This window comes from Hemiscyllium ocellatum, chromosome 17, assembly GCF_020745735.1.
Source record: "Hemiscyllium ocellatum isolate sHemOce1 chromosome 17, sHemOce1.pat.X.cur, whole genome shotgun sequence".
NCBI classification, from domain to species: Eukaryota; Metazoa; Chordata; class Chondrichthyes; order Orectolobiformes; family Hemiscylliidae; genus Hemiscyllium; species Hemiscyllium ocellatum.
The window spans coordinates 70836412-70863542 of NC_083417.1; the positions used below are offsets into that span (position 1 = coordinate 70836412).

The 27131-nt window shown below is 46.5% G+C and overlaps 1 protein-coding gene across 1 annotated transcript in view; it reads left to right on the plus strand.

The window, feature by feature from the left end:
• The window catches only part of hydin (HYDIN axonemal central pair apparatus protein), an 888678-nt gene that overhangs the window by 237447 nt on the left and 624100 nt on the right, over positions 1-27131 (plus strand). Inside the window, exon 9 of the mRNA XM_060837518.1 lies at positions 19574-19775. Within this exon, the coding sequence (XP_060693501.1) occupies positions 19574-19775 (202 nt within the window). The remainder of the gene's footprint in view (positions 1-19573; positions 19776-27131) is intronic.

Consider the following 27131-nt stretch of genomic DNA (forward strand, 5'->3'; position numbering starts at 1 on the left):
GGAGGAGGGACTAGGGGGAGGGGCGGTGGAGGTGGGATAGGTGGAAGGAGGTCAAGGTGAGGGTGATAGGCCGGAGTGGGGTGGGGGCGGAGAGGTCAGGAAGAGGATTGCAGGTTAGGAGGGCGGTGCTGAGTTGAGGGAACCGACTGAGATAAGGTGGGGGGAGGGGAAATGAGGAAACTGGAGAAATCTGAATTCATACCTTGTGGTTGGAGGGTTCCCAGGCGGAAGATGAGGCGCTCCTCCTCCAGCCGTCGTGTTGTTATGTTCTGCCGGTGGAGGAGTCCAAGGACCTGCATGTCCTCGGTGGAGTGGGAGGGAGAGTTAAAGTGTTGAGCCACGGGGTGATTGGGTTGGTTGGTTCGGGCGGCCCGGAGGTGTTCTCTCTTATTCCTGATGAAGGGCTTATGCTCGAAACGTCGAATTCTCTATTCCTGAGATGCTGCCTGGCCTGCTGTGCTTTGGTCAGCAACACATTTGCAGCTGTGATCTCCAGCATCTGCAGACCTCATTTTTTACTCGATTGATTGGAACCTCCTTAGTACAAATAGTTTGGATGGGGCAGATTTTGTCAGGTGTGCCCAGGAAAGATTCCTACCTCAATTTGTAGATTGGTCGACAAGAGGGGAGACCATGTTGGGTTTGGAGCTTGGCAACAAACCAGGTCAGGTGTTAGATCTCTCGGTGGGCGAGTATTTCAGTGATAGTGATCACAACTCCCTGACTTTTACATAGTCATGGAGAGGGATAAGAGCAGATGACATGGAAAAGTATTTAATTGGGGCAGGGGGGAGATTACAGTGCTATTAGGCAGGAGCTGAAGAGCATAACTTCAGATAGAACAGATATTCTATGGGAAATGCACACCAGAAATGTGGAGGTTGTTTAGGAAGCACTTGCTCATAGTGCTGGGTAAGTTTGTTCTACTGAGGCAAGGAAGGGATGGTAGATTGAAGGAACCTTGGATGACAAGAGATATGGAACATCTAGTCAAGAGGAAGAAAGGATCAGACAGGACTCTAAAGGGTTACAAGGTAGCCAGGAAGGAACTGAACAATGGTCGAGGAGAGCTAGAAAGGAACATGCACTGGCCTTGGAGTGTGTTCAGAGGAGCTTCATGAGAATGGTCTTGGGAATGAAAATCTTAACATACGAGGAAGACTTGAGTACTCTGAGTCTATACTTATGGAGTTTAGAAGGATGTGCTGGGGGGGGGGGGGTGATGGGTGGTGGGTGTGTGTGCGTGCGTGCACGTGCGTGCTCTAATAGCAACTTAAAGAATACTGAATGGCCTGGACAGAGTAGATGTTGGGAAAATGTTTCCATTGGTAGGAGATACTAGGACCTGAGGACACAGCCTGAGAGTAAAGGGAAGACCTTTTAGAACGGAAATAAGCAGCCACTTCTTCAGCCAGAGAGTGGGTGAATCTATGGAATTCATTGTCGCAGAAGGATGTGGAGGCCCAGTCATTGAATACATTTAAGACTGAGATAGATATGTTCTTAACTTTTCATGACGTGAGGTGAGAATGACTGTCTTTAACATCAAAATTACATTTGACCACGTGTGACATCAAGGAGTCTGAGCAAAACAAGACTCGATGGGACTCAAGTGTAACAGTTTCCACTGGTCAGAATCTTGCACAAAGTTAAATAGTTGTGGTTGTTGGAGGTCAGTCATCTCAGTTTCATGACTTCTTTGCAGGAATTGCTCAGACTTGTGTTCTAGGCCCAACTATCTTCAGCTGCTTCTTCAATGATCTTCCCTCCTTCATAAGGTCAGAAGTGGGGATGATCGCTGACGTTTGCTCAGTGTTTAGCACCATTTGTGACTCCTCAGATACTGAAGCAATCCACATCCAAATACAGCAAGATGTGAACAATATCCAGGTTGGACTGACAAATGGCAAGACATATTCATGCCATACAAGTGCCAGGCAATGACCATCTTCAACATGAGGGAAGCCAAACATCTCCCCATGACATTCAAAGGTATTGCCATCACTGAATTCCCCTCTATCAACATACTGGATGTTATCTTTGAACAGAAACTCAACTGGACTTGCTATATTAATACAGTGAATACAAGAACAGGTCAGAGGCAAGGAATCTTGCCTCTGTATGTAACTAAGCATCTGACTCCCAAAAGCTGAACCACCATCTGCAAGGCATAAGTCAAATGCGTTACTAAAATTTCCCATTTGCCTGGATGAGTGCAGCTCCAACAACACTAAATAGGCTTGACATGATCCAGTACAAAGCAGCCTGCTTGACTGGCACCACATCCACAAACATATCATCCCTCCACCACCAATTCTCAATAGCGGCAGAGTGTACCGTCTGCAAGATGGACTTCAGAAATTCACTAGGGGTCCTTAAACAGCACCTTCCAAACCCACAGCCAGTACCATCTAGAAGTGCAAGGGCAGCAGACAAATGGGAACACACCATATTGTATTTATAAATTATAAATATTGTTGAAATTATGAATTTCTAAATTATATATCTTGTCAAGTTGTCTTGATGAACCATATTCAAAGCACTGGATTTAAAAGAGTGAAATATCATCTCTAAATATTAATATTAAACAGATGTCTAGCTGGTGTTATTTATGTTCTGATGCATCAATGCGATTGAGAGACAGAATTTACTTATCTACTGACTGTTTACAAATGACTTTCTGAAAATTTCAGGGGAGGTCATTGAAAAGTGTAATTAAGCCCTGAAGGACTTTGATTGCTTGGCAATCTGTACAGAGCTGTAGCTTTCTCTTTGGATCGAACCAAATGCTTTATCAAACCTTGACAATTCTTAATTCCATGAGGGAACTTAACTTTAGATAAACCCATCTGTTCCAATTTGGACTCTTTCCCAATTCCTAACTTTCACATCAATGATCACAGTTCTTATAAGCTGTCCCACATTTCCTCGAACAACCTTAAAGTTTGAGGCACAACCGGAATGGAATGATGCACTACAAAGCCAAATATTCTTTACTGTGCTCCCTCTGTCCTCAATACTACCTTCCATTTCCTACTTCTAAGGACAGCTAATAATGTATTGTCATTCAGACTGAAATTGGAAGAGAAATTGGTGGGCGGCACGGTGGCACAGTGGTTAGCACTGCTGCCTTACAGCGCCTGTAGACCCGGGTTCAATTCCCGACTCAGGCGACTGACTGTGTGGAGTTTGCACGTTCTCCCCGTGTCTGCGTGGGTTTCCTCCGGGTGCTCCGGTTTCCTCCCACAGTCACAAAGATGTGCGGGTCAGGTGAATTGGCCATGCTAAATTGCCCATAGTGTTAGGTAGGGGGTAAGTGTAGGGGTATGGGTGGGTTGCGCTTCGGCGGGTCGGTGTGGACTTGTTGGGCCGAAGGGCCTGTTTCCACACTGTAAGTCTAATCTAATCTAGAAACCCAGTTAATTGTTAGATAATTTCACATGAGCAGTACAACCATAGACTTAGACAATACTTCAGACTTTTGAAACAGAATAATCCCATTCTTTTCAGTGAGACCCTTTATTGTCTGATTGTTTCGCCTGTGTGATTGCAGTGAAGTTTTTTTGGTCACCTCAGCAGTCATTGTGAATGAGGAGCCTTATATCCTGATGCAAAATGCCAACTCATAACTAGTTTTCTGTTGGTCCAAAGCCACGTTTCAGATCTTAGATAAATAACATGATGTAAAGTGCTGAATTCTCCCATATTCCTTAACTTACCAGGAGGGTTTCCTGCTATGAGCCCTTGTGTTTTAATTAGAATACCGCTTTAACGACATACCATGCTCCATGCTTCCCTTCAGATGCTGGCTCTCCAACTTTTCATAACAGAGGTATTTGTATTACTGGGATAAAGATTCATAGAGTCATACAGTATGGAAACAGACCCTTTGGTCCGACTAGGTCCACGTTGACTATGCTTCCAAACAAAACAAGTCCCACCTGCCTGCATTTGGCCCACACCCTTCCAAACCTTTCCTATTTATGTACTTGTTCCAAATGTTGTAACTGCACCTATATCCAGCACTTCCTTTGGCAGTTCATTCCACACACTAACCACTCTCTGTGTAGAACAGTTGCCCTTCATGTCCTTTTTAAATCTTTCTCCTCTCACCTTAAAAATGTGTTCTAGTTTAGAACTCTGCCCCCTTCACCCCTTCCCCCCCTTACCCTCCTACACCCTCTCCCACCTCCCCTCCTACCCCCTCCACCCGTCCTCCTCCTCCCCTCTCCTCCTCCCCCATCCTCCTCCTCCCCCCTCCTCATCCCCCACTCCCCTTGCTCCTCTCCCTTCCACTCCTACCCCCTACCCCCTCCTTCCCCCTCTCCCCTTCCCCTCCCCCTTCCCCCTCCACTTCCCACACCCCCCTCCTCCCCTTCTCCCTCCCCTTCCCTTCCCACTCCACCCTCCCCTCCCTCTCCCCTCCCCTCCCTTTCCCATCCCCCTCCCCCCTTCCCCCTCTCCCCTTCCCCCTCTCCCCTTCAACTCCCCTCCCCGATCACACCCTCCCCTCCCCCTCCCCCTCTCCCTCCCCGATCACCCTCTCCCCTTCACCTCCCCCCATCACCTTCCCCTCCCCATCCCCTTCCCCCTCCCCCAACACCCCCTCCAATCCCCCCCTCCCCCCCCTTCTGCCTTCCCCCTTCCCCTTCCCACTCCCCTCCCTTCCTCCCAATCCCCGTCCCCTCCCCCACCCCTACCCTCCTCCCATCCCCCATTCCCTCCTCCCATCCCCCATTCCCTCCTCCCATCCCCCATCCCCTCCGGCTCCCCCATCCCCTTCCCCCAACCCATTCCCCTCCCCCAACCCCTTCCCCTCCCCCATCCCCTCCCCTCCCCCATCCGCTTCCCCTCCCCCAACCCCTTCCCCCTCCCCCTCCCCCATCCCCTTCCCCTAGCCCAACCCCTTCCCCCATCCCCCTCCCACTCCCCCATCCCCCTCCCACTCCCCCATCCCCATCCCCCTCCCCCCTCCCCCTCCCCACCCCCTCCCCCTCCCCTCCCCCCCTCCCCCCTCCCTCTCCCTCTCCCCTCCCTCTCCCTCTCCCCCTCCCTTTCCCCCTCCCCTCCTTGACCCCTCGCCCTCCTTGACTCTTCCCCCTCCCCCTCCCCCTCACTCTCCCCCTCCCTTCCCCTTCACCCCCTCCCCTGCTCTCTCCCCCGCCCCTCCCCTCCCCCTCCCCTCTGCCTTTGCTCCGCCTCCCCCTCCCCTTCCCCTCCCCCTCCCCTTCCCCTCCCCCTCCCCCTCCCCCTCACCCTCCCTTCCCCTTCCCCTCCCCCTCCCTTCCCCTTCCCCTCCCTCCCCCTCCCTTCCCCTTCCCCTCCCTCCCCCTCCCCCTCCCCCTGCCCCACCCCTCCCCCTCCCCCTCCCCCTGCCCCTCCCCCTCCCCCTCCCCCTCCGCCTCCCCCTCCCCGCTCCCCGCTCCCCCTCCCCCCTCCCCGCTCCCCCCTCCCCCTCCCCCCTCCCCGCTCCCCCTCCCCCCTCCCCCTCCCCCTCCCCGCTCCCCCTCCCCGCTCCCCGCTCCCCCTCCCCCTCCCCGCTCCCCGCTCCCCGCTCCCCCTCCCCCCCGCTCCCCCTCCCCGCTCCCCCTCCCCGCTCCCCCTCCCCGCTCCCCGCTCCCCCTCCCCCTCCCCGCTCCCCGCTCCCCCTCCCCGCTCCCCCTCCCCGCTCCCCCTCCCCCTCCCCCCTCCCCCTCCCCCCCTCCCCCTCCCCCTCCCGCCTCCCCCCTCCCCCCCACCCCCTCTCCCCTCCACCCCCCCTCCCCCCCACCCCCCTCCCCCTCCCCGCTACTCCTCCCCCTCCCCGCTCCTTCCCCCTCCCCCTCCCCCTCCCTCTCCCCCTCCCCCTCCTTCCCCCCCTCCCCCTCCTTCCCACTCCCCGCTCCTTCCCCCTCCCCCACCCCCCTCCCCCTCCCCGCTCCTTCCCCCTCCCCGCTCCTTCCCCCTCCCCCATCCCCCTCCTTCCCCCTCCCCCTCCCCGCTCCTTCCCCCTCCCCGCTCCTTCCCACTCCCCCTCCCCCTCCCCCTCCCCGCCCCTTTCCTTCCCCCTCCCCTTCCCCCTCCCCGCCCCTTCCCCCTCCCCGCCCCTTCCCCCTCCCCCCTCCCCTTCCCCCTCCCCCCTCCCCTTCCCCCTCCCCCTCCCCTTCCCCCTCCCCCTCCCCCTCCCCTTCCCCCTCCCCTCCCCTTCCCCTTCCCCTTCCCCCTTCCCCCCTCCCTTCCCCCTTCCCCCCTCCCCCTTCCCCTCCCCCTTCCCCCTTCCCTTCCCCCTTCCCCTTTCCCTTCCCCCTCCCCCCTCCCCCCCTCCCCCTCCCTTCTCCCTTCCCCCTCCCTTCTCCCTCCCTTCTCCCTTCTCCCTTCCCCCCTCCCCCCTCCCCCTCCCCCTCCCCCTCCCTCTCCCTCCCCCTCCCCCTCCCCCTCCCCATCCCCCTCCCTCCCCCCCCCCCCCTCCCCTTCCCTCCCCCTCTCCCACCCCCTCCCCCTCCCCGTCCCCCTCCCCGTCCCCCTCCCCCTCCCCCTCCCCCTCCCTTCCCCTTCCCCTTCCATTTCCCCTTCCCCCTCCCTTCCCCTTCCCCCTCCCCCTCCCTTCCCCCTCCCCCCCTTTCCTCCCCCTCTCCCTCCCCCTCCCCCTCCCTTCGCCCTCCCCGTCCCCCTCCCCGTCCCCCCCCGTCCCCCTCCCCCTCCCTTCCCCCTCCCTTCCCCTTCCCCTTCCCCCTCCCTTCCCCTTCCCCTTCCCCCTCCCTTCCCCTTCCCCTTCCCCTTCCCCCTCCCTTCCCCTTCCCCCTCCCCCTCCCCCTCCCTTCCCCTTCCCCTTTCCCCCCTTCCCCTTCCCCTTCCCCCTCCCCCTCCCTTCCCCTTCCCCTTCCCCTTCCCCCCCCCCCTCCCTTCCCCTTCCCCTTCCCCCTCCCTTCCCCTTCCCCCTCCCCCTCCCTTCCCCTTCCCCCTTCCCCCCTTCCCCTTCCCCTTCCCCCTCCCCCTCCCTTCCCCTTCCCCTTCCCCTCCCCCTTCCCCCTCCCCCTCCCCCTTCCCCCTCCCCCTTCCCCCTTCCCCTCCCCCTTCCCCCTCCCCCTTCCCCCTCCCCCTCCCCCTTCCCCTTCCCACTCCCCCTCCCTTCCCCTTCCCCCTCCCCCTCCCTTCCCCCTCCCTTCCCCCTCCCTTCCCCCTCCCTTCCCCCTCCCACTCCCCCTCTCCCTTCTCCCTTCCCCCTCCCTTCCCACTCCCCCCCTTACCCCTCCCCCTCCCTTACCCCTCCCCCCCTCTCCCTTCTCCCTTCCCCCTCCCCTCCCCCTCCCCCTCCCCTCCCCCTCCCCCTTCCCCCTCCCCCTTCCCCCTCCCTTCTCCCTTCTCTCTCCCCCTCCCCTCCCCCTTCCTTCTCCCTCCCCCCTCCCTTCCCCCTTTCCCCCTCCCCCTCCCCTCCCCTCCCCACTCCCCCTCCCCCACACTCCCCCCTCCTCCTCCCTCCCCACTCCCCCTCCCCCTCCCTCCCCACTCCCCCATCCCCTCCCTCCCCACTCCCCCTCCCCCTCCCTCCCCCTCCCTCCTCCCTCCCCACTCCCCCATCCCCCTCCCTCCTCCCTCCCCCTCCCCATCCCTTCTCCCTCCCTTTCCCCTCCCCCTCCCCCTCCCCCTCCCTTCTCCCTTCTCCCTTCTCCCTTCTCCCTTCCCCCTCCCTTCTCCCTTCTCTCTCCCCCTCCCCCTCCCCCTCCCCCTCCCCCTTCCCCTCCCCCTCCCCCTTCCCCTCCCCCTCCCCCTTCCTTCTCCCATCCCCATCCCTTCTCCCTCCCTTTCCCCTCCCCATCCCTTCCACCTCCCCATCCCTTCCACCTTCCCATCCCTTCCTCCCCCTCCCCCTCCCCTTCCCCTCCCCCTCCCCCTCCCCTTCCCCCTCCCCCTCCCCCTCCCCCTCCCTCCCCACTCCCCCTCCCCCCTCCCCCTCCCCCTCCCTCCCCACTCCCCCACCCCCCTCCCTCCTCCCTCCCCCACCCCCTCCCTCCCCCCTCCCCCTCCCCCTCCCTCCCCACTCCCCCACCCCCTCCCTCCTCCCTCCCCCACCCCCTCCCTCCTCCCTCCCCCTCCCCATCCCTTCTCCCTCCCTTTCCCCTCCCCATCCCTTCCACCTTCCCATCCCTTCCACCTTCCCATCCCTTCCACCTTCCCATCCCTTCCCCTCCCCATCCCCTGCCCCTCCCCCTTCCTTCTTCCTTCCCCCTCCCTTCTCCCTTCTCTCTCCCCCTCCCCTCCCCCTCCCCCTCCCCCTCCCTCCCCACTCCCCCTCCCTCTCCCTCCCCACTCCCCCTCCCTCCCCACTCCCCCCCCCCTCCCCCTCCCCCTCCCCTCCCCCTCCCCCTCCCTCCCCACTCCCCCTCCCCCTCCCTCCCCACTCCCCCTCCCCCTCCCTCCCCACTCCCCCTCCCCCTCCCTCCCCACTCCCCCATTCCCCCTCCCTCCTCCCTCCCCCCCATCCCTTCTCCCTCCCTTTCCCCTCCCCATCCCTTCCACTTTCCCATCCCTTCCCCTCCCCCTCCCCCTCCCCTTCCCTTCCCTTCCCCCTCCCCGTCCCCCTCCCCCTTCCCCCTCCCCTTCCCCCTCCCCTTCCCCCTCCCCATATACTTGATGGTGCCATCCTAGAACCTCAGTCATGCTCTTGAACAAACACTAACAGTCCCGAGCACCCTTCACTGTTCAATATTGTGGTACAACAGCTTCATATCAATGCTTCTCATGTCACATTGATGGCACAGCTGATACCTCTTTGCATGTAGATCTGCACATTCTTATCACTATGACTTTTTCAGTGTTAGACCATACAACTCAGCAGCCCTTTCCACATCCTATCCAGCAAGTCTCTCTAAATCAATGTTTTGGTTTCCTGAATGTCCACCATAGTTCAGATCTTATTAATGATGAATATGGGGTCTGATACTGCAAAGTTATATCATGAACAAGGTTCTGTTCTTCCTGCTGAACATCCTGACCGCCCTGCCTGGAAGACTTACCCTGCTCTCCCAGCTTGTCAGCAGCTGTCACATTCCCTCTTTGCTCTGATGGTGCAGAGCATAACATGCTGTGATTATGATGTGGAGGTGCCTTTGTTGTACTGGGGTGGACACAGCTTAAACATCACACAATACCAGGTTATAGTGGAACAGGGTTATTTGAAAGTACAAGCTTTTGGAGCGCTGCTCCTTTGTCAGATAGCTAGGGGGGGCAGGATCATGTAGTAAAAGATCAACGTGTCATACAACTGATGTGATGTATTAAATAAACATAGATTGCTGTTAAGTCTTTAATCACTTAGAATGGGGATGCAGGTTTTGATTGATTAATTTGTAAATCTCAAAACTTCTTTCAAGTCACAGTCCTGAGATAACTTAAGATTTTATAAAAAAAGTGAAATCTTAGCTCAGACGATGAATTAAAGTTGTGAGGTTAGAGTCTGTCTATCCAGCCTAGAGTCAGACTGGTTCTATTTCCAAACTAGAAATTTGCAAAATACCACATGGACTGACTGCGAACAGATGGTATGCTTTTGGAACAAAAAGTGTTTCCCGAAGTCCGCCTTGGAGGACGGTTACCTGAATATGTGAGGCCGAATGTCCTTGACCGCTGAAGTGTTCCCGAATGGGAGGGAACATCCCTGTCTGGCAAATGTTTCTTTGTGTCCATTCATCTGTTGATATAGCGTCTGCTTGGCCTCGCCAGTATACCATGTATCCCTATTCTAAATGATAAAGACTAAACAGCAATGCATTGCATCAGTTGTATGACACTTTGATCTTTTAAATATACATTCTGTGTCCTATGATCCTGTCCCACTAGCTATCTGATGAAGAAGCAGCGCTCTGAAACCTTGTACTTCCAAATAAACGTGTTGGACTGTAACTTGGTGTGTGCTTTTTAACTTTACTTTGATAATGTGACACATTCTGTTTGTAGCCCTTGTCTCCCAGCAATCTTCATTGTAAGGCATCTTGATACTCAAACAAAGAAACACATGCATTCTCAAGGATGTAGGAATCATGGCAGTACTAGAATATCGCTGATCACTTACATATTGATGGAATGGAACATTTTTCTATTAATGAACTCAGCTATCTTGTGTATCAGCATGTGAGAACCTCTGAAGAAGGATCATTCGATCTGAAACATTGACTCTGCTTTCTCTTCATGGAAGTTGCCAGACCTGCTGAACTTCTCTGGCAATTTTCATTTTCTGCAGTTACATGATTAGTGCAAGTGTCATTTCATAGTCATACAGCATAGACACCACGCCCATACCTACGAACAAACACCAAGCTACAGTAGTCCCATTTATCTGCACTTGGTCCATAGCCTACAATGCTCTTATATTTCAATTCTCATCTAGGTGCTTCTTAAATGTACCTGCCTGCATTGCCCTCTCAAGCAGCGTGTTCCATGTTTCTACCGTCCCATGGATGAAAAAAAAATTCCGTAGGTCTCCTCTAAACCACTTGCTCTGCACTTTAAACTTATGTCCTCTGGTCTTAGACATGGGGAAAAGATTGTCACGATCTACCCTACATCTAAGCCTCATAATTTTGTATATCTCAAGCATATCTCCCTCAGCCTTCTCTGCTCCAGACTAATCAGACCTGGTTTATCCAATCAGTCCTCATAATTGAGATTTTTTTATCCCAGGAGAATCTTCTCTGCACCCTCTCCAGTGCAGTCATATCCTTCCAACACAGTGACAAGCAGAACTGCAGACAGTACTCCATCTCTGGTTTAACCAAGGCTGTATAAAGTTGTAACAAGACTTTCCTGCTCCTATATTCTTTACCCTGACTAATTAAGGCAAGCATCCAATTGCCGCCTTCAAAATCAAATCTCCCTACACTGACACCTTCAAGGATTCATGGACTTGGACACCATTGTCCATTTATTCCTCAAGACTCCCTAGGGATATCCTTGAACACTAGGGACCCACCATTCATTGTTTATATTCTTCCCTAAGTAGACCTCTTAAAATGTATGACCTTGCACTTATCAGGATTAAATTCCTCCTGCAATTGCTCTGTTCAATTTGCCAGCTGATCAGTATCAGACTGCAGCCTGACTATCAACAGCACCACTAATGTTTGTGTCATCTGCAAACTTACTAATTATACTTTCTATATTTGTATCCAAGTTGTTGATGTAGACAGAATTCAGGAAAGATCCCAGCACTAATCTCTGTGCTACACTGCTGGTCAGAGGCTTCCAATCACATAAACGGCACTCCGTCATCACCCTTTGCCTCCTATTTGCAAGCCAGTTTTGGATCCAGTTTTCCAACTTACTTTGGATCCCATGGCGCTGTTACCTTTTGAATGAGCAGTCCATATGGAACCTTGTCAAAGACTTTACTGAAATCTATGTAAGCCACATAGATGTAAACCCTTCTCAATATATTTAGTCACCTTCTCAAAAAAACTCAATTAAATCTCCCTCCAACAAATCTGTGCTGACCAGTCCTGATCAATTCCTGCCTTTTCAAGTATCAATTAATCCTGTCCCTCAATTTTTTTTTCCAAATCATTTCCCCGCCATTGATGTCAGACTAAGTAACTGGTCTGTAATTACTTGGCATATCCCTACTGCCCTTTTGAACAAAGAAATCACATTAGCTATCTTCCAGTGATCTGACACTTTATCTGCGACCACTGGAATATTAAATATCTCTGTCAGGGTCCCTGCAATCTCCTTTCTTCCCTCCCACAGCAGTTTAGGATATATCTCATCAGGCCCTGGGAATTTATACACCTTTATACTTGCTAAATCATCTAATATCTTAACAGGCTCGAGAATCTCGCTAACCCGACTGAAATCTCCGGCTGCACTATCTTACTTCTTACGGATGAGAAATATTCATTTAAGACTTCACCCACATCCTCTGGCTCTTAGTCCTTAACAGGGAGTACTCTAACCTTGGTAATCCTCTTGCTCGTAATATATTTATAGAATGCCTTAAGGGTTTTCTGTAATTCTGCAAAAGGTAATTAGTGGCCTCTCATTGCCTTCCTAATTTCTTTTTTAAAGCCCCCCCCCCCGCCATCTTGAAGTGCCTCTCTTGTTTTTAATGGTCTGTATTTAACATATGTATGGGGATCGGTTTAGCTCAGTTGGCTGGATGGTTGGTTTACAGAGCAGTGTGATGCCAACAGTGTGGGTTCAATTCCCATCACCAGTTTGAGGTTACCATGAAAGGCTGTCCTTCTCAACCTCTTCCTTTGCCTGAGGTCTAGTGGCCCTCATGTTAATCACCATCAGTTACTTCTCTCTAATAAGACAGCGGCCCCTATGGTCTGGTGAACCCCGGTTTTGACATCTTCCTCTGTACTGTGACAGCGAGCGCTGCACTGACTCTCCAACAGTGCTACACACCCTCAGCACTGACTCTTTAACAGTGAGGTGTTCTGTCAGCACTGACTCTTCAGCAGTGTGGCACTCCCTCAGCACTGGCACTGTCAGTGTCAGACTGGATAATTTAGTCTAAACCTTGGAACTTCTACCTCCTAGTTTTGAAGCCTCTTTGCAATTTTTGAATGGCTTTTAAGTGCTTTTAGCATCATGTGGAAATTCTGCAAGGTAAACTCATGAGATGAGATGTGGTAAAAGTTGATGTTAATTGAGAGTAGACCAGAGCAGGAGTGGTTCCTTTAGGAGTCCGTGAAAATGTAATTAAATCACTGTTGACAATGGCTAGGTGAGACAACTCCAGTTCTTAAAGAACTATTTTATGAATGCAATAAAATTTACATCAGAAATGTTTAACAACAAAATGGATCAAAATTCAACCTCTTCCCTCTAACTTTAATTATCTGTGCCCTCCCTCCAAGGAGATTCTCCGAATATTTCAAGAGGTGAATAAAGGTCAGCCCGTCATGACTTGTCAGCAAATTTCTAGAAAAGACATTTAAAAATATTTTTACTGACATTTTGGAAAGGTTTTACATCAGTAAATTTTCAAGAATTTTCCCAATACTTTTCCAAATATTTTCCAAACGTTGTTTAAGCCACAGCTAGTGTATTGTGTGCAGTTCTGGAAACCACATTGTAGGAGAGATGTGATTGCAGTGGGGAGGATGTAGAGGACGTTTACTGGGATGTTGCCGAGACTGAAAGTTTCAGTTATGAAGAGAAATTGGATAGACTGCGGTTATTTTACTTTGAGCAAAGGAGGTTGAGAGGAGATATAATTGTGATATATAATTTTATAAAGGGCCTAGATAGGGTAGACTGGAAGACTTTTCTCCCTTGAATGGGGAAGATCAATGACCAAGGGGCAGTGATTGAAAGTACAGGGCCAGAGGAGATGTAAGAAAAAGTACAGAGGAGATGTAAGAAAAACTTTTTTAGTGAGGGGGTGGTGGGAATCAAGAACTCACAGCCTGTAAGTGTGGTTGAGGCAGAAACCCTCAAAGGTTTAAGAGGACTTAGATCCACACTTGAAAAGCCAAGGCATAAAAGGCAAACGTTCTGGAAAACAGGATAGAATAGCTGGGTGGTTGTTTATGATCAGCATGAATGTGATGGGCCAAAGGGCATTTTTCTTTGCTGTAAATCTCTATGACCCTAAAAGTTTTGAGAATAATTTTCCAAAGGTTTTGTAAAAGTTTCACTAAACTTTGAAAAAAATTCTAAACATTATCAACAAGTTTTAAAAGTTTGGCAGGGCACGAAAATTAATTTTTCCTGTACTTTTCTCTAACTCTGGGAGGCAATTTAGGAGCTTTTTATTTTTACTGCCAGTTTTCTCAAATTAATGACTACCTGTAAGAACAGAAAATGCTGGAAATAGTCAGCAGGTCTGCAGCATTTGCGGAGGGGATTAATGATCACCTATTTTATTGGAATTGAACCTGAGACATCAACTTGTTTCTCTCATCACAGAGGCTGTCGAGTGTTTTACATCCCTTTTTGGTTTAATTTCAGATTTTCACATTAACTGTATGCTTTTGCAAGAATGTACTGTATCTGTTTATGATGAAGTTAGCCTGGACTCTGGAAAATCTTCCTGATTTTATACAATTGAGATATTCATTAATTTTAAGGGCTAGAAATCAAGCAATTTCCTGATGCTCAGTCCCAGCAGAAAAATATGTGTGCTGAGGGCACACATTTGTAAGGTTTATATTTACAATTTATATTAATGATTTAGGTGAAGGAACTAGATTTAATACCTCCGAGTTTGAGATGACACAAAACTGGGTAGGAGGTTGAGCTGGGAGGAGGATGCAGAGATGCTACAGTGTGATTTGGACATGTTCAGGGAGGGGCAGAAGTATAATGTGAGGTTATTAACTTTGGTAGCAGAAACAGGAAAATAGACTATTACCTCAGTGGGAAAGGGGAGGTGCAGTGAAATCTGTATATCCTTGAACACCATTCGCTGAAAGAAAATATGCAGGTGCAACAGGTGGTGAAAAAGGCAAATGGTGTGTTGGTCTCCAGAGCGAGAGGCTTTGAAAACAGGAGCAATTATACAGAGCTTTGGTGAGCCGACACCCAGAGTATTGCGAGCAGATTGGCCTTCTAACCTTAGGAAGGATGCTTTGGCAAGTGACTGCAATAAAGGTTTACCAGCCTGATTCCTGGAATGACATTTAAGAGATTGTGCAGTTAAGATAATATTCTCTGGAGTTTGGAAAAAGGAAGGGGTTTGCAATGAAAACTATAACATTCTAACAGGACCAGGCAGGATAAACACATGACGGATGTTGCTGATGACTGGGGATTGCAGAACCAGTGGTCACTGCCTAAGGACATTTATGACTGAGATAAGGAAAAAATTCTTCACCCAGAGAGTGGTGAGTCAGTGGAATTTGCTGTCACAAAGTGTGGTTGAGGCCAAAATATTGAATGTTTTCCAGAAGGTGTTAGGTACACTTCTTAGGGCTAAAGGGATAAAAGGGTATTTGCAGAAATGGGGACAGGGTTCTGAGTTGGAAGATCAGCCATGATAATATTGAATGATGGACCAGGCTTCAAGAGCTGAATGGCCCACCATTGCTTTTGTGTGTCCATGTTTATTCTGTAGGCTTGAGACAGAAGTTAAAAAAAATGCAGGCACAATTGAAACAAGTGCTGACTTTTCACAACAACATCTGTCCTAGTAAGAGACTATTGATCATGGTGGTGTTTTATGCTGCTTTGATCTGTTTGATTTGTAAAACCCTTGAAGATCTAAGTGTAACAAGCAATCAGTTGAATACTTTGTACTTATTGTCAATTTACGTACACCTGGATACTATTGCCTGATGAGGCATGCCATTGAAAGAATTTTAAGGATTTATAAGGGCTTGGGTGAAAATGGGGGAGATTGGGGGCTTTCTACTTAAAAAGAAGGTACTGTTTATTCCTTCAGAAATTATATATTTTTCTCTTCTTTGCCTTTCTGTGTTACATATTCTCTTCGCATTCTTTGTTCTGTTAACTAGCTCATTGAGACTACAGGATGCCGCATGCATTCTCTTGTATTTGAGGGAGACAGACTAAGCAGGAGCTCTGATGAATAAAACCATGAATAATATTAAGCCTGTACTCTTCTCTTTGTACCAAGCACAGTATTTGTCACTTCACTTTAGGAAGGATACAAATACATTAGAGGCAGTCCTGTGAAAGTTCACCAAGCTTGATCCCGACAATGAGTAACAGTTGATTAGATTTAGAATTGAGAAGTGATCTTATTGAAGCACAAATGATTTTTAGGGAACTTGACAGGGTAGATGCTGAAAGACTCTTTCTCCTTGTGGGAAAGACTACGACCAGAGGACCACATCTCAGAATAAAAGTTCACATATTTAAGTGAAAGATGAGAAGGAATTTCTTCTCAGAGGCAGTGAATCTGTGGAATTCTTTACCACAGAGGGCTGTTGAGATGCTAAGATAGACAAATTATGAATCAGAAAGATAATTAAGGGTTATGGGCAAAATCCAGGAAAATTGAATTGAGGATTTATGGATCAGCCATGATCTTATCGAACAGTGAACTAGACTCAATATATTGTTTTACATCTTATGGTTTTATGCCTTTCCAGTCTGCCCACAACTGTAATCCTTCATCCTTGGAACCATTTTAATCAACTTCTTTTGCACCCTCTTCAAACCTTTAAATTTTTCTGCAGTTCCCAGAATTGAGCAAAAAAGATCCAGCTGGACCAAACTGAATTTTAGTGTAGCCCTTTAACTTTTGTACTCAATGTCTCTAATTATAAAGGGCTCCAGATGCTTTAATAATTGTTTTAACATGATTTATGAGCTAGCCCTCCCAGCTGTCTCTATTTCTGCATTCCATTTGAAGTTGTACTGTTTAGCTAGTTTCATTTCTTCTCATTCTTCCAATCAAAATGTTCAAACTTACGTATCCCTCCATTGATCTTTATCAACTTTATCAATTTCCCTTTGTTCATTGGTTACAGTAAGGATGCAAATTATCTGCTGCAGAAAAAAATGACCTTGCTTTCGGTCATTTAATCCTTGAGAAAAAAAGCTTGAGTCTATATTTTTGTATTGTCGTGGACATTCCTGGGATCTCTCAAAAACAGTGATCAGGACAAATTGGACCGCAGGGTCTGTTTCTGTGCTGTACGTCTCTATGACTTGCATCTGGAAATCCTACCTCTAATTCCAACAGGTTATAAATTTGCTGATAGGGGATGGATCGTGACTTGCGCAAAAAGGATACAAGAACTCAGCCGTGATAAACTTTTAGAATGGACAGGAATGCTTGTGAAGTGTGGATAAGATCTATAGATTTGTCAGCTATTAGTTTATTTAAATATAAAAGTCCTTTTAAATTGAAACAAAACTGCTTGCCTGTGCCTGAGTTAATAAACAATGCTGAGCTTGTCGTTTCATAGCTGTTTGATGAAATAGCCTTTAGTGTTATCATTGTAGCATTATCCCCACAATCTTTCATTATCATAATGTTGGGGGGGGAATGGGGCGGGTGGGGGGGGTTGGTGAAAGTTCACAAATCAAAGATGTTGTTAAAAAATTAGATATCTTTGGCTTGAGGCTTTGAATCCAAATGTCTTCATAAAGAATTGAGCACATGAGCAGATATAAATGGGCTTTCATGAATGTCTTTAATCAGATGTATATCAGCAAAGTTTGTAATAGATATTTAAAGCTTAATTTTATTTCATCTCCAAGAGTCTGCTCATGCTGCGCTTTGAATGAGTTGGTATTGAGGGTGTATGAACAAATAGTGGCAGTGGATGGCGTGTATGGGTTGACAAAAGCTGAAATATGTGGGGAAGGGTGTGAGGCTGAGTGTGAGACAGGTTAGGATGTGAGGGCCATATATTTAAGGAAACATCTGGGACCAGGCCTCAGAACAGAGGTGGACTGTTTAACAGTAGGCCTTTGCATTTGCAGTCCATGTGGCCATCTCAGATCTGCATCCATTAGTTTGACTCCATCCATGTGGCCTCCTCTAGAGATGAAAATCCCAGTATTTAGGGTTCTTTTTCCCAATTGGGTATTGCTTTTCGACTTTACAAATGTCCAGGGGACTCAAGAATCAGGATAATAGAGCAAAGAACAAAGAACATTAAGGTGCAGGAACGGGACCTTTGGCCCTCCAAGCCTGTGCCGATCCATATCCTTTATCTAAATCTATCACCTATTTTCTAAGGATCTGTATCCCTTTGCTCCCTGCCCATTCATATATCTGTCTCGATACATCTTAAATGATGCTATTGTTCCCACCCCCACCACCTCCGCTGGCAACACATTCCAGGCACCTACCACCCTCTGTGTAAACAACTTTCTACGTATATCTCCCCTAAACTTTTCCCCTCTCACTTTGAACTCATGACCCCTCGTAATATTGTTTATTCAAACATCTGCAAAGTGAGTCTGTCTTTTTAATGTAATACTAACTATGCAAAGTCTCATTGGATGTTATCTTCTTTACAGATCTCATATTCAATTATTTATTTGATAAATTCACAGTTATGTTGACTAGATATCTCAGGTATTAATTTCCCACAGTATACCTGACAGATATTTGACCTTTTGCCGCCTTTATTTTTGCTGGTTGTGTTACTCCTTACATGCGTGGCCCTTGCTCTTGTTATGGACCAGGCCAGACCTGCTCAAAATGTTTTAAGAAGGTAGCCTAGACCCTAAATCTTTTTATTTGCTTTAGGCAGATGTAAGTGGATGTGCCAGGAGTGATGTAGCTGGTCAAACTACTCAATTTTAAACAAAACAGATTTTATTTACAGATTGCCAAATGAAGCACAAACAAAGCAGAACAGAATATAGAAGAACCTAACCTATCCGAAAACCTAACAACTCTATGGCAACTTGATGATATGTTCCAATTTCCTGCAATATCCCCATAAACATATTGCTTGGCAAAAAAATGTCATTCCATACACACGATCTTACAGACAGGAGAGGATTTAGAGAGAAAGTTCAAGAAAGACCTCTGTTGAAACATGGAATCTCTTTTCACTGTAGCTGCTTCTCTAGCTGCTTTTCTTGGCTAAAAATGTTCCAAAGTAGAAAAGCCCCTGCTGAAAATGTGTTGCTGGAAAAGCACAGCAGGTCAGGCAGAATCCAAAGAGCAGGAGAATCGACATTTCGGGCATGAGCCCTTCTTCAGGAATGAAGAAGGGCTCATACCCGAAACGTTAATTCTCCTGTTCCTTGGATGCTGCCTGACCTGCTGCGCTTTTCCAGCAACACATTTTCAGCTCTGATCTCCAGCATCTGCAGTCCTCACTTTCTCCTAGAAAAACCCCTGAACTGGGCAAACTCCCCTTTTGTTGTTCAAGTGTTTTAAAAAAAAAATCCAATAGCTCCTTTTCCTTGATTGTCACCTTCGGTACTATCTGTTAGCCATAGTCAAAGTGGGCCACCCCAACAAATCAGAACCTCTGCCTTTTACAACACCTTTTGAAAAAACTAAGGACAACCTGACCTTGTTAATCAGATGTATATCAGCAAAGTATGTAATAGATACTTAAAGCTTAATTTTATTTCATCTCCTGGAGTCTGCTCATGCTGTGCTTTGAGTGAGTTGGCATTGAGGGTATATGAACAAATAGTTCATCACACTCTTCAGTTTGTTTCTGTACATCTGTGTTCTTCATCTCTGTCCTATTTGCTTTTACTGAAAATTTAACCATTATCTAACTGATTCAGTCTCTTCATGGCCCTCTGAGCTATGAAAGTTGGGAGCTTTTCTGGCTTTGCATAACTACCTCAGGAGCAAAATTCGAGGCCTCTGTTTTATGCGGAGCTTTTATAAACTGAGGATATACATAAACTCTCTGTAGCTCATAGAGTACTTTGGTAAGGTGTTCGTTCCTGTTGAACATAGGAAATGCAGCATCCAATGAGTACATGGTAAGGTTTTGCAAATTAATAGTCCTACCAATTGTAGCTGGAAGTAAAATTGTCCCCCACACTTGGGCAGTATCTAGCCTCACACAGCTGCAATTGGGAATTATTGAGTTATTGTGGGTGGAGAGAAATTCAGTAGCAAAATTAAATAAAATTATGCTTTCAATCAAATTCATCATTTACTGATTTTTTTTCCCATTATGATCCACTGTAGGTGAGGACATCTTTATCCATTTGTATGGAGCTGCAACAGACATAAATGTAAGACTGGATAAAAACTCAGTAATGATCGAGAAAACCTACATATCATTGGCTAACCAGAGAGTGGTTTCCATTTGCAATAGGAGTGATGTAATTGTGCATTTTCAGTGGAAGGCCTTTGCAACTCCAGAAGAAGAGGAGCAGCAAAAAATCAGGTCAGTCAATTAGTATCTAAGACTCTTTAATTTATGTAATATTTATTAACTAAGTCTCATAAGGACATTTCTGTAATATGTATTAGATCCACCTTCAGGATTTGAAACCTCATTTGCAGCCAGACTCCCAAATACTCATTATATCTGCCATTGTTGGTTGCAGACTGATTCTACTTTTGGTCCCAACTGATGGATGAACATTCCTGATGAAGGCTTTTGCTTTTTCAGCACCACTCTAATCTTGACTCTGATCTCCAGCATCTGAAGTCCTCACTTTTGCCCTGATGGATGAGACAAGGCACCTTATCTTTTGGTGACCTCATGGTGTTGGGTAGAGATCATGCTTTTGCAAGGTCCTCTGATAATTGTTACCCAATGGCTAGATCTTTTGATATATTTTTAAAAACAACGATTGATGCTATGCTGGTATTGTAGAAAAATTCAATAAATGTTCCCATACTGACTCCAATTTTTATCCTGGAAGCTCTATGGAAGCCCTCCCTCTCTCTATCGCATACAGTACAGTTCATCAGCTCACACATATCTGTAACCTCATCGTGGATGAATAGGCCTACGTTCTGTCTTGGCTAAAATCTGGCTCTGAAATGGTGACGTTTTCTTTTTCACTGAGACTTATTTATCAGGTTACGTATTCTATTATGTTCTATACGTAAACTGCTATGAAAAGTAACTGGAACTCAACTCATGGCTTCAACTTGACATCCTTCCCAATAAAGGGTCACCTACCTGAAACATTAAACCTGAGCTCACTTTTTGCAGGGATGTTAGGAATGTCTGAACTTGCTAAAATATTACTGGAGTCTCAATTCCAGAAGTACTGGCTCCAAATGTGTACGAATATGTGTCAGGGATTAAGTGCATGAATGGAATGTTTGTTTTTATAAAGAATTATGTTCTTGAAGGAATGTATCACTAAGATTTTTTTTAATTGATGACTTATTTTTAGACTTTGAACTTCATTTTATTTCACCTCAATTTTGCACCTGAGATCTATAGATGATAGATTCTCAGTGAGTTGACATAAAGTGGTGGTCGATGTGGGAGAACATGTCGATAAGAGTTGACAGCAATTTGGTACGGGTGCTATAACAAACCCTGGTAAAGGGGGATAGATTGACATGGAAGGAATGAGGGGCTGTGGGGGAGAGTGGCAGTGTGAATTGGGATGAGTGATGTCGATGGGTCATAGGTGGGACATAAGGGCTAGAGGTCTGTCTATTTTTACTGGGATGGCAGTCATGGATCACCAAAGCGGCCTTTAAGCCAGCCACCACCTTGGCACCTAACAGTGTGTGTAGTACCTCTGAATTCTTTCCAGGGCAACAGCCTGACTTCCGTTAACCACCACTACACCCCATATCTCTTAGTGTTCTGAAGAAGAGCCATCTTGGTCTCACAATGTTAACTCTGTGTCACTTTTCACAAATGCTGCCAGACCTGTTGGATTTCTCCAGCACTTTTTTCAGATTTCCAGCATCCACTTTCTTTTGCTTGTAAAAAGGCCAGTTTGACTTACGTCCCAACAATTACAATTTAAATAGGCTTTTCATTAATGCTGATGTGTATTTCTCTAAAAATGCAACTTGGGATCTGATGATGTGTGCAATTTTAACTCTGACATTCCTGCAGCTTTCACTCTATGAGTTGGGCCTATTTCTGAATTCTTCTGTTATCTAATAATGTTATGTACCCATAGAGAAGACATGCAGCAATATCACTTAACCATCCAAATACTTTGTGCCAGTTGTCTTAATGCCAGTTATCCCGCTAACAGGAATATTGGCTCACACTATGGCTGCCAGCGCATATGCAGTTTCTCCCACTACTGACACCATTGGTGTGTGTTCAGTGCTAGTACTGGCAACTTTCCTTGCTCAGCTGTTGTCTTCAGTGCATCCTGTTGTCTGCTAGCCTGGTCCCATTGTCTCTCCAAACAAAAAAACCTCTCACTATAAATCTTCTAAGCCCTTCCTGTTAGCTTCAGTTTCCTTTACTCCTCCCAATTCCCCACCTGCCTTTTCCTGTTCCCTTCATCTCTCCCAAGCCCCTGTCTGCTGCCACCTATTCCTTTCACTTCTACGCAGTTCCCTTCAGCCTTCTCCTGTCGCCTTCATCTCTGCCAAGCCACCACGTGCCTTCTGCTGTTCCCTTTGCTTCTCCTGAGCTTCATCTGCCTTCTCCTGTTCCTTTCACCTTTCCCGAGCCTACCTTCTCTCAAACCTTTACAAACAGTCTGATTAAAACTGTGTATATTGATGGTGATTATTAATGGTGAACTTATGGGTTGGAGCTGGTTTTGTTTAGAGTTCTTCAGAATTCTAAACTATTTGCTTCGTACTTCATTATTCTGTTAATGATCATGAAAGGGACATCAGTGATACTGTTGTAACACTTATAATGGCACAGAAATGTGAGTTGGCATTATTAAGAAAACTGAGATAAGTGCTGAGTACTAAGATAAGATTAGAAACTGATTGAGGTGGGATAAGTGGAAATAGCAGATGTTCTTTAGTGCAGCAAAGTAAAATATTCTGAACATTGAAGTGGATAACTTCAGGATTTCTCTCCAATTTAGGTATGCAGCAGAGAACTGACACATTTACCAAACTGACAGTACCCTAAAGACATAGGTCATGCTTGGGTGATCTCCAAATATAAAAGCTGTAAAGAGACTTGGAGGTATTCACTGTCTCGTCTTTAAAGGCTCACTGATAACTTGAAGTATCTTCAGGGAACCAAATTGGATTTGAGAATATGTTATCAGGTGAATGTTGTATAAATAAATTAAAACTATGAACAGGTTTTCTTCACATGTTTCAGCATCTGGGACAAATGTGGGTCAGAAACCTGCACTGAGTTACCCAATTGTAATTTATGAAGTGCAAACTTTGCAGAACACCTACCTACATTCTCTCTGCAAAAATAATCCTGAGCTTTCAGTTACTTGCCATTTCATTACAAGAGCTGTGTTCCTAAGCTAACATCTTTGACTTGGCTTGCTGTAGTGCTCCAGTGAAGCTCAGCGCAAGCCAGATGAATACCATCTCATTTTCCGCTTGGAAACCCTGCAGTCATCTGGACTCAGTATTGAGTTCAATAATTTTAGGCCTGAGCACCTTCCCTGTGTCCTTCCCCCAACCTCCATACATCAGCTCCTGTCATCACAAGGGTTCTGACCTACTGTCAGCCAGTAATGGTCCCTGTTACCAGCTATTCATTCTCCCAGACTGACTTCTTTCTTTTCCTTTGTCTCTCCAAGTGTTTTTCTCCCTCTCTGTGCTCCAGCTGTTGTTTACTCCTCCCTTCTTCCCCCACCCCTTTAGCATTTATACTAACCTTTTCCCAGCTACAATCAGTTGAAAGGTCAGTGGACCTGAAATGTTAACTCTGTTTTCCCTCCACAGCTGCTGCTGAGATTTTCCTGAAAATTCTATTTTTGTTTCAGATTTCTAGCATCCTCAACTCTTCGGCTTTTTGCTTCACATTCGAATTATTGTGTGTTTAGTTCTCTGGATTTAGTTACAGAAAGACTTTAAAGCCATGGACAGATTTCAAAGGAGATTTACTAGAATGATACTAGGAATGAGGTATTTTAGATACAAGAAAATACTAGGGAAATTGGGCTTATTCTCCTTGAAACAGAGAAGATTAAGAGGTAACCTTACTGAGGTATTCAAAATTACGAACAATTCTGTTTATTTAAGAAAGACTGCAATGAGATGCCTGGGAACAATAGAGTCTTACATTAATGGTGAGTAAGTTGCTTGAGGACATGATTTACATGCATTTGGAGAGGCAAGCACAGTTTAGGGATCATCACCACAGCTTTGTATATGGGAAGTCATGACTCTGACACTTATTTGAGGATGTGACCATGAAGAAAGGTGAGGACAGAGTGTTGCTATAGTCTCTATGGACATTAGTATGGCATTTGACAAGGTTCTGCATGTTAAACTGGTTTGCAAAATTAGATCCTATGAGATTCACGGAGGGCTTGCCAATTGTTTACTAAATTGGTTTGATGGTAAGAGACAGATGGTGGTGGAGGGTTGTTTCTTGGACTGAAGGCCTGTGACCAGTGGTGTTCCACAGAGATGGATGCTGTGACCACTGTGTTTGTCATTTGTGCAAATGATTTGGATGGGAATATAGGAAGTATGGTTAGTAAGTTTGCAGATGACATCAAAATTGGTGGTATAATCGGCTGTGAAGAAGGTTATCTCAGATTACAAAGGAATCTTGATCACTTGGGCCAATGGGCTGACGAGTGGCAGATGGAATTTAATTGAGATAAATGCGTGGTGTTGCATTTTGGTCAAATGAACAAAGGCAGGATTTACACAGTTAGTGGTAAGGCCCTGGGTAGTGTTATAGAACAGAGAAACCTAAGCATTTAGACAAAGTTCATTGAAAGTTGCAACAGTGGTAGACAGATTGGTAAAGAAGACATTTGGTGCACTTGCCTTCATTGCTGAGACCATTGAGTATAGAAGCTGGGATGTCACGTTGTGATTTTACAGGATGTTGGTGAGGCCATTTTTGTGTACAGCTGTGGTTGTCCTGCTATAGGAAGGATATTATTAAATTGGCAAAGGTGCAGAAAAGATTCATTGTTGTCACAATAACTCGAGGGGTTGAGTTATGAGGAGAGGCTGGATAAGCTCGGACTTTTTTCATTGGAATGTAGGAGGTTGAGGTCACCTTATAAAATCAAGAGGGTCATAGATAAGGTGAATAGCAAAGATTTTTCCCTAGAGTGGGGGAGTTCAAAACTAAGGAGCATAATTTTAAGACGAGAAGGGAAAGGTTTAAAAGGGACCTGAGGGACAACTTTTTCACACAGAAGGTGGTTCGTATATGGAGTGAACTGCCAGGGGTGGAAGGGAATTTCCTTGAAACTGAAGGAACATTTTTAATGTCTTGGTATTTTGTGCCTTCAGGTTGGAATATTATCAGATGCTAGGGCACCAATGCAAGAGATACATTGAGCAATCTTTGCTGTTCCTTTATTGGTTTTATCCTCATATAATTCTACGGATGATTGGAGGTGCTGTAAAAATCAGTTTCATTTGATTTGTAGATACATTCTCAGATTCATTAACAAATGATACCTTTTTTAAGTTGAGAGAAAATTTCAAGTTGTTTTCTTCATCAAAACTAATGGTTGGAAATTTGCCTGCCTATCTGATGCCAGCAGAGTGTGCATTGAGATCCACACACATTATTTCAAATAATCTCTAGATTATGATATGAAGTTATGCGAATTGGCAAATAAATAAGCTGCAGATATGCTTGTTCTGAACTAGATTTGTAATGGTAGGGTCATGTTCATTTGACTAAACAAACTGGCAAGCCCAAATAAAAACAAAATATCGCAGATGCTGAAAATTTGAAACAAGTGCAGAGAATGATGGAGAAACTTAGCAGGTCTGCCAACACCTGTGGACGGAGATGTGGAATGTTTCGCTTTCCATAGATGCTGCCAGTCCTGCTGAGTTTCCTCAGCATAGTTTGTTTGATAAGCCCAAAAGTACGATCTCCGACGCAAGAGCAGTCAAGAACATCACTGATTTGTAAAACAGACCATTCGCTAGAATCAAAAAAGAAGAGCAGAATTGATGGAATATTAGCCATACTTTACTTGACTCTTGATCTTCTGTTTACCTGAGTTACAGAGTCATAGAGTCATGCAGCACGGAAACAGACCCTCCGACCTAACCAGTCCATGTCGACCATAATGCCAAACTAAACTCGTCCCATCTGTCTGCACTTGGCCTGTTATGCCTGCAAACATTTCTAATTTGTGTACTTATATAAATGTCTTTTAAATGTTGTAACTGTACCGCATCCACCACTTTGTCTGAAAGTTTATTCCAGATACGAACTACTGTCTGTGTAAAACAAATTGCCGCTCATGTCTTTTTAAAATCTATCTATAAAAACATGCCCCCTAGTCTTGAAATCCTCCACTCTAGGGAAAACGTACCTACCATTCACCTTATCTATATCCCTCATGGCTTTGTAAATCTTTATAAGATCACCTCTCAAACTTCTATACTTGAGTGAAAAAAGTTCCACCTTATCCAGCCCCTCCTTATTATTCAAACCCTCCATTCCCAGCAACAGCCTGGTAAATCTCTCCTGAGACTGCTCCAACTTAATAATATCCTTCCTATATAGGGCAATCAGAACTGGACACAGTATGACAGAAGAGGCCTCACCAATATCCTGTACAACCTGTACATGGCATCCCAACTCTGGTTTAATTACCAGTAGTTACTCTGATTTGCCCTTGGTACATGAGATCTGAAGCTAGCAGTCAATTGAAACCCCACACATGCATCTTGCTCTGCTCTATTTAATTGAGCTTAGACTAACTTTCAAGGAATTTAAAGTAATTAAGGGAAACAAAACCTGTTCAGCTTCAGTTGACTGCTGGACGCAAATTATTATTTTCATATATTTGTTTTTGGAATGGGGGTATCATGGAAATACTGTCATTTATTGCTCATCCCTTCTTCTTGAGAAGGTGGTGACCTGCCTTCTTGAAGTGCTACAGTCCCTGTGGTGCAGGAACTCCCACATTGATGTTTGGAAGGCAAGTCCAGATTTTGACCCCACAACAGTGAAGGAATGGCTGATTTCGTTTCAAGTCAGGTTGATTTATGGCTTATCCTGATGTAGCCATGATATTTATTTATTTTTATTCTCTTGTGGACATGACCAGCATTTATTGTCCATCCAAAGTTGCTAATTCACCTAACTTGCACACCTTTGGACTGTGGGAGGTAATCCACACAGACACAGGGAGAATGTGCAAACTCCACACAGACAGTTGCCTGAGGCTGGAATTGAACCCAGGTCCCTGGTGCTGAGAGGCAGCAGTGCTAGCCACTGTGCCACCCCGGGTAGATGCCGTTATTAATGCTGTACTGGAAAAGATGGCAGAAGACATACGTTTGGAGCACTATCACTAGAAGCTTGTTGGGCTCCATGCTGTATGACTCAATGACTCCTGTCATCTTCTGCTGTATCCACTGTGCTCAGCTGTGCCATCAAGAACACTGAGCAAAACTGGAATCAGGGAGAAAATTCTGCATTGATTGAGTTCATGCCTGGCACAATGGAAGATGGATGTGATTGTTGGCAGTCAATCATCTCAGTTTAAGAACATCTCTGCAAGAGTTTAATGTTCTAGGCCCAGCCACCTCTAGCTACTTCATGAATGACCTTCATTCCTTGCTGATAATTGCAAAAAATTCAGGACCATTTGGAACTCCTCAGATAATAAAGTCATTCATGCCCAAATGTAGCAAGACCTGGGCTGACGAGTGG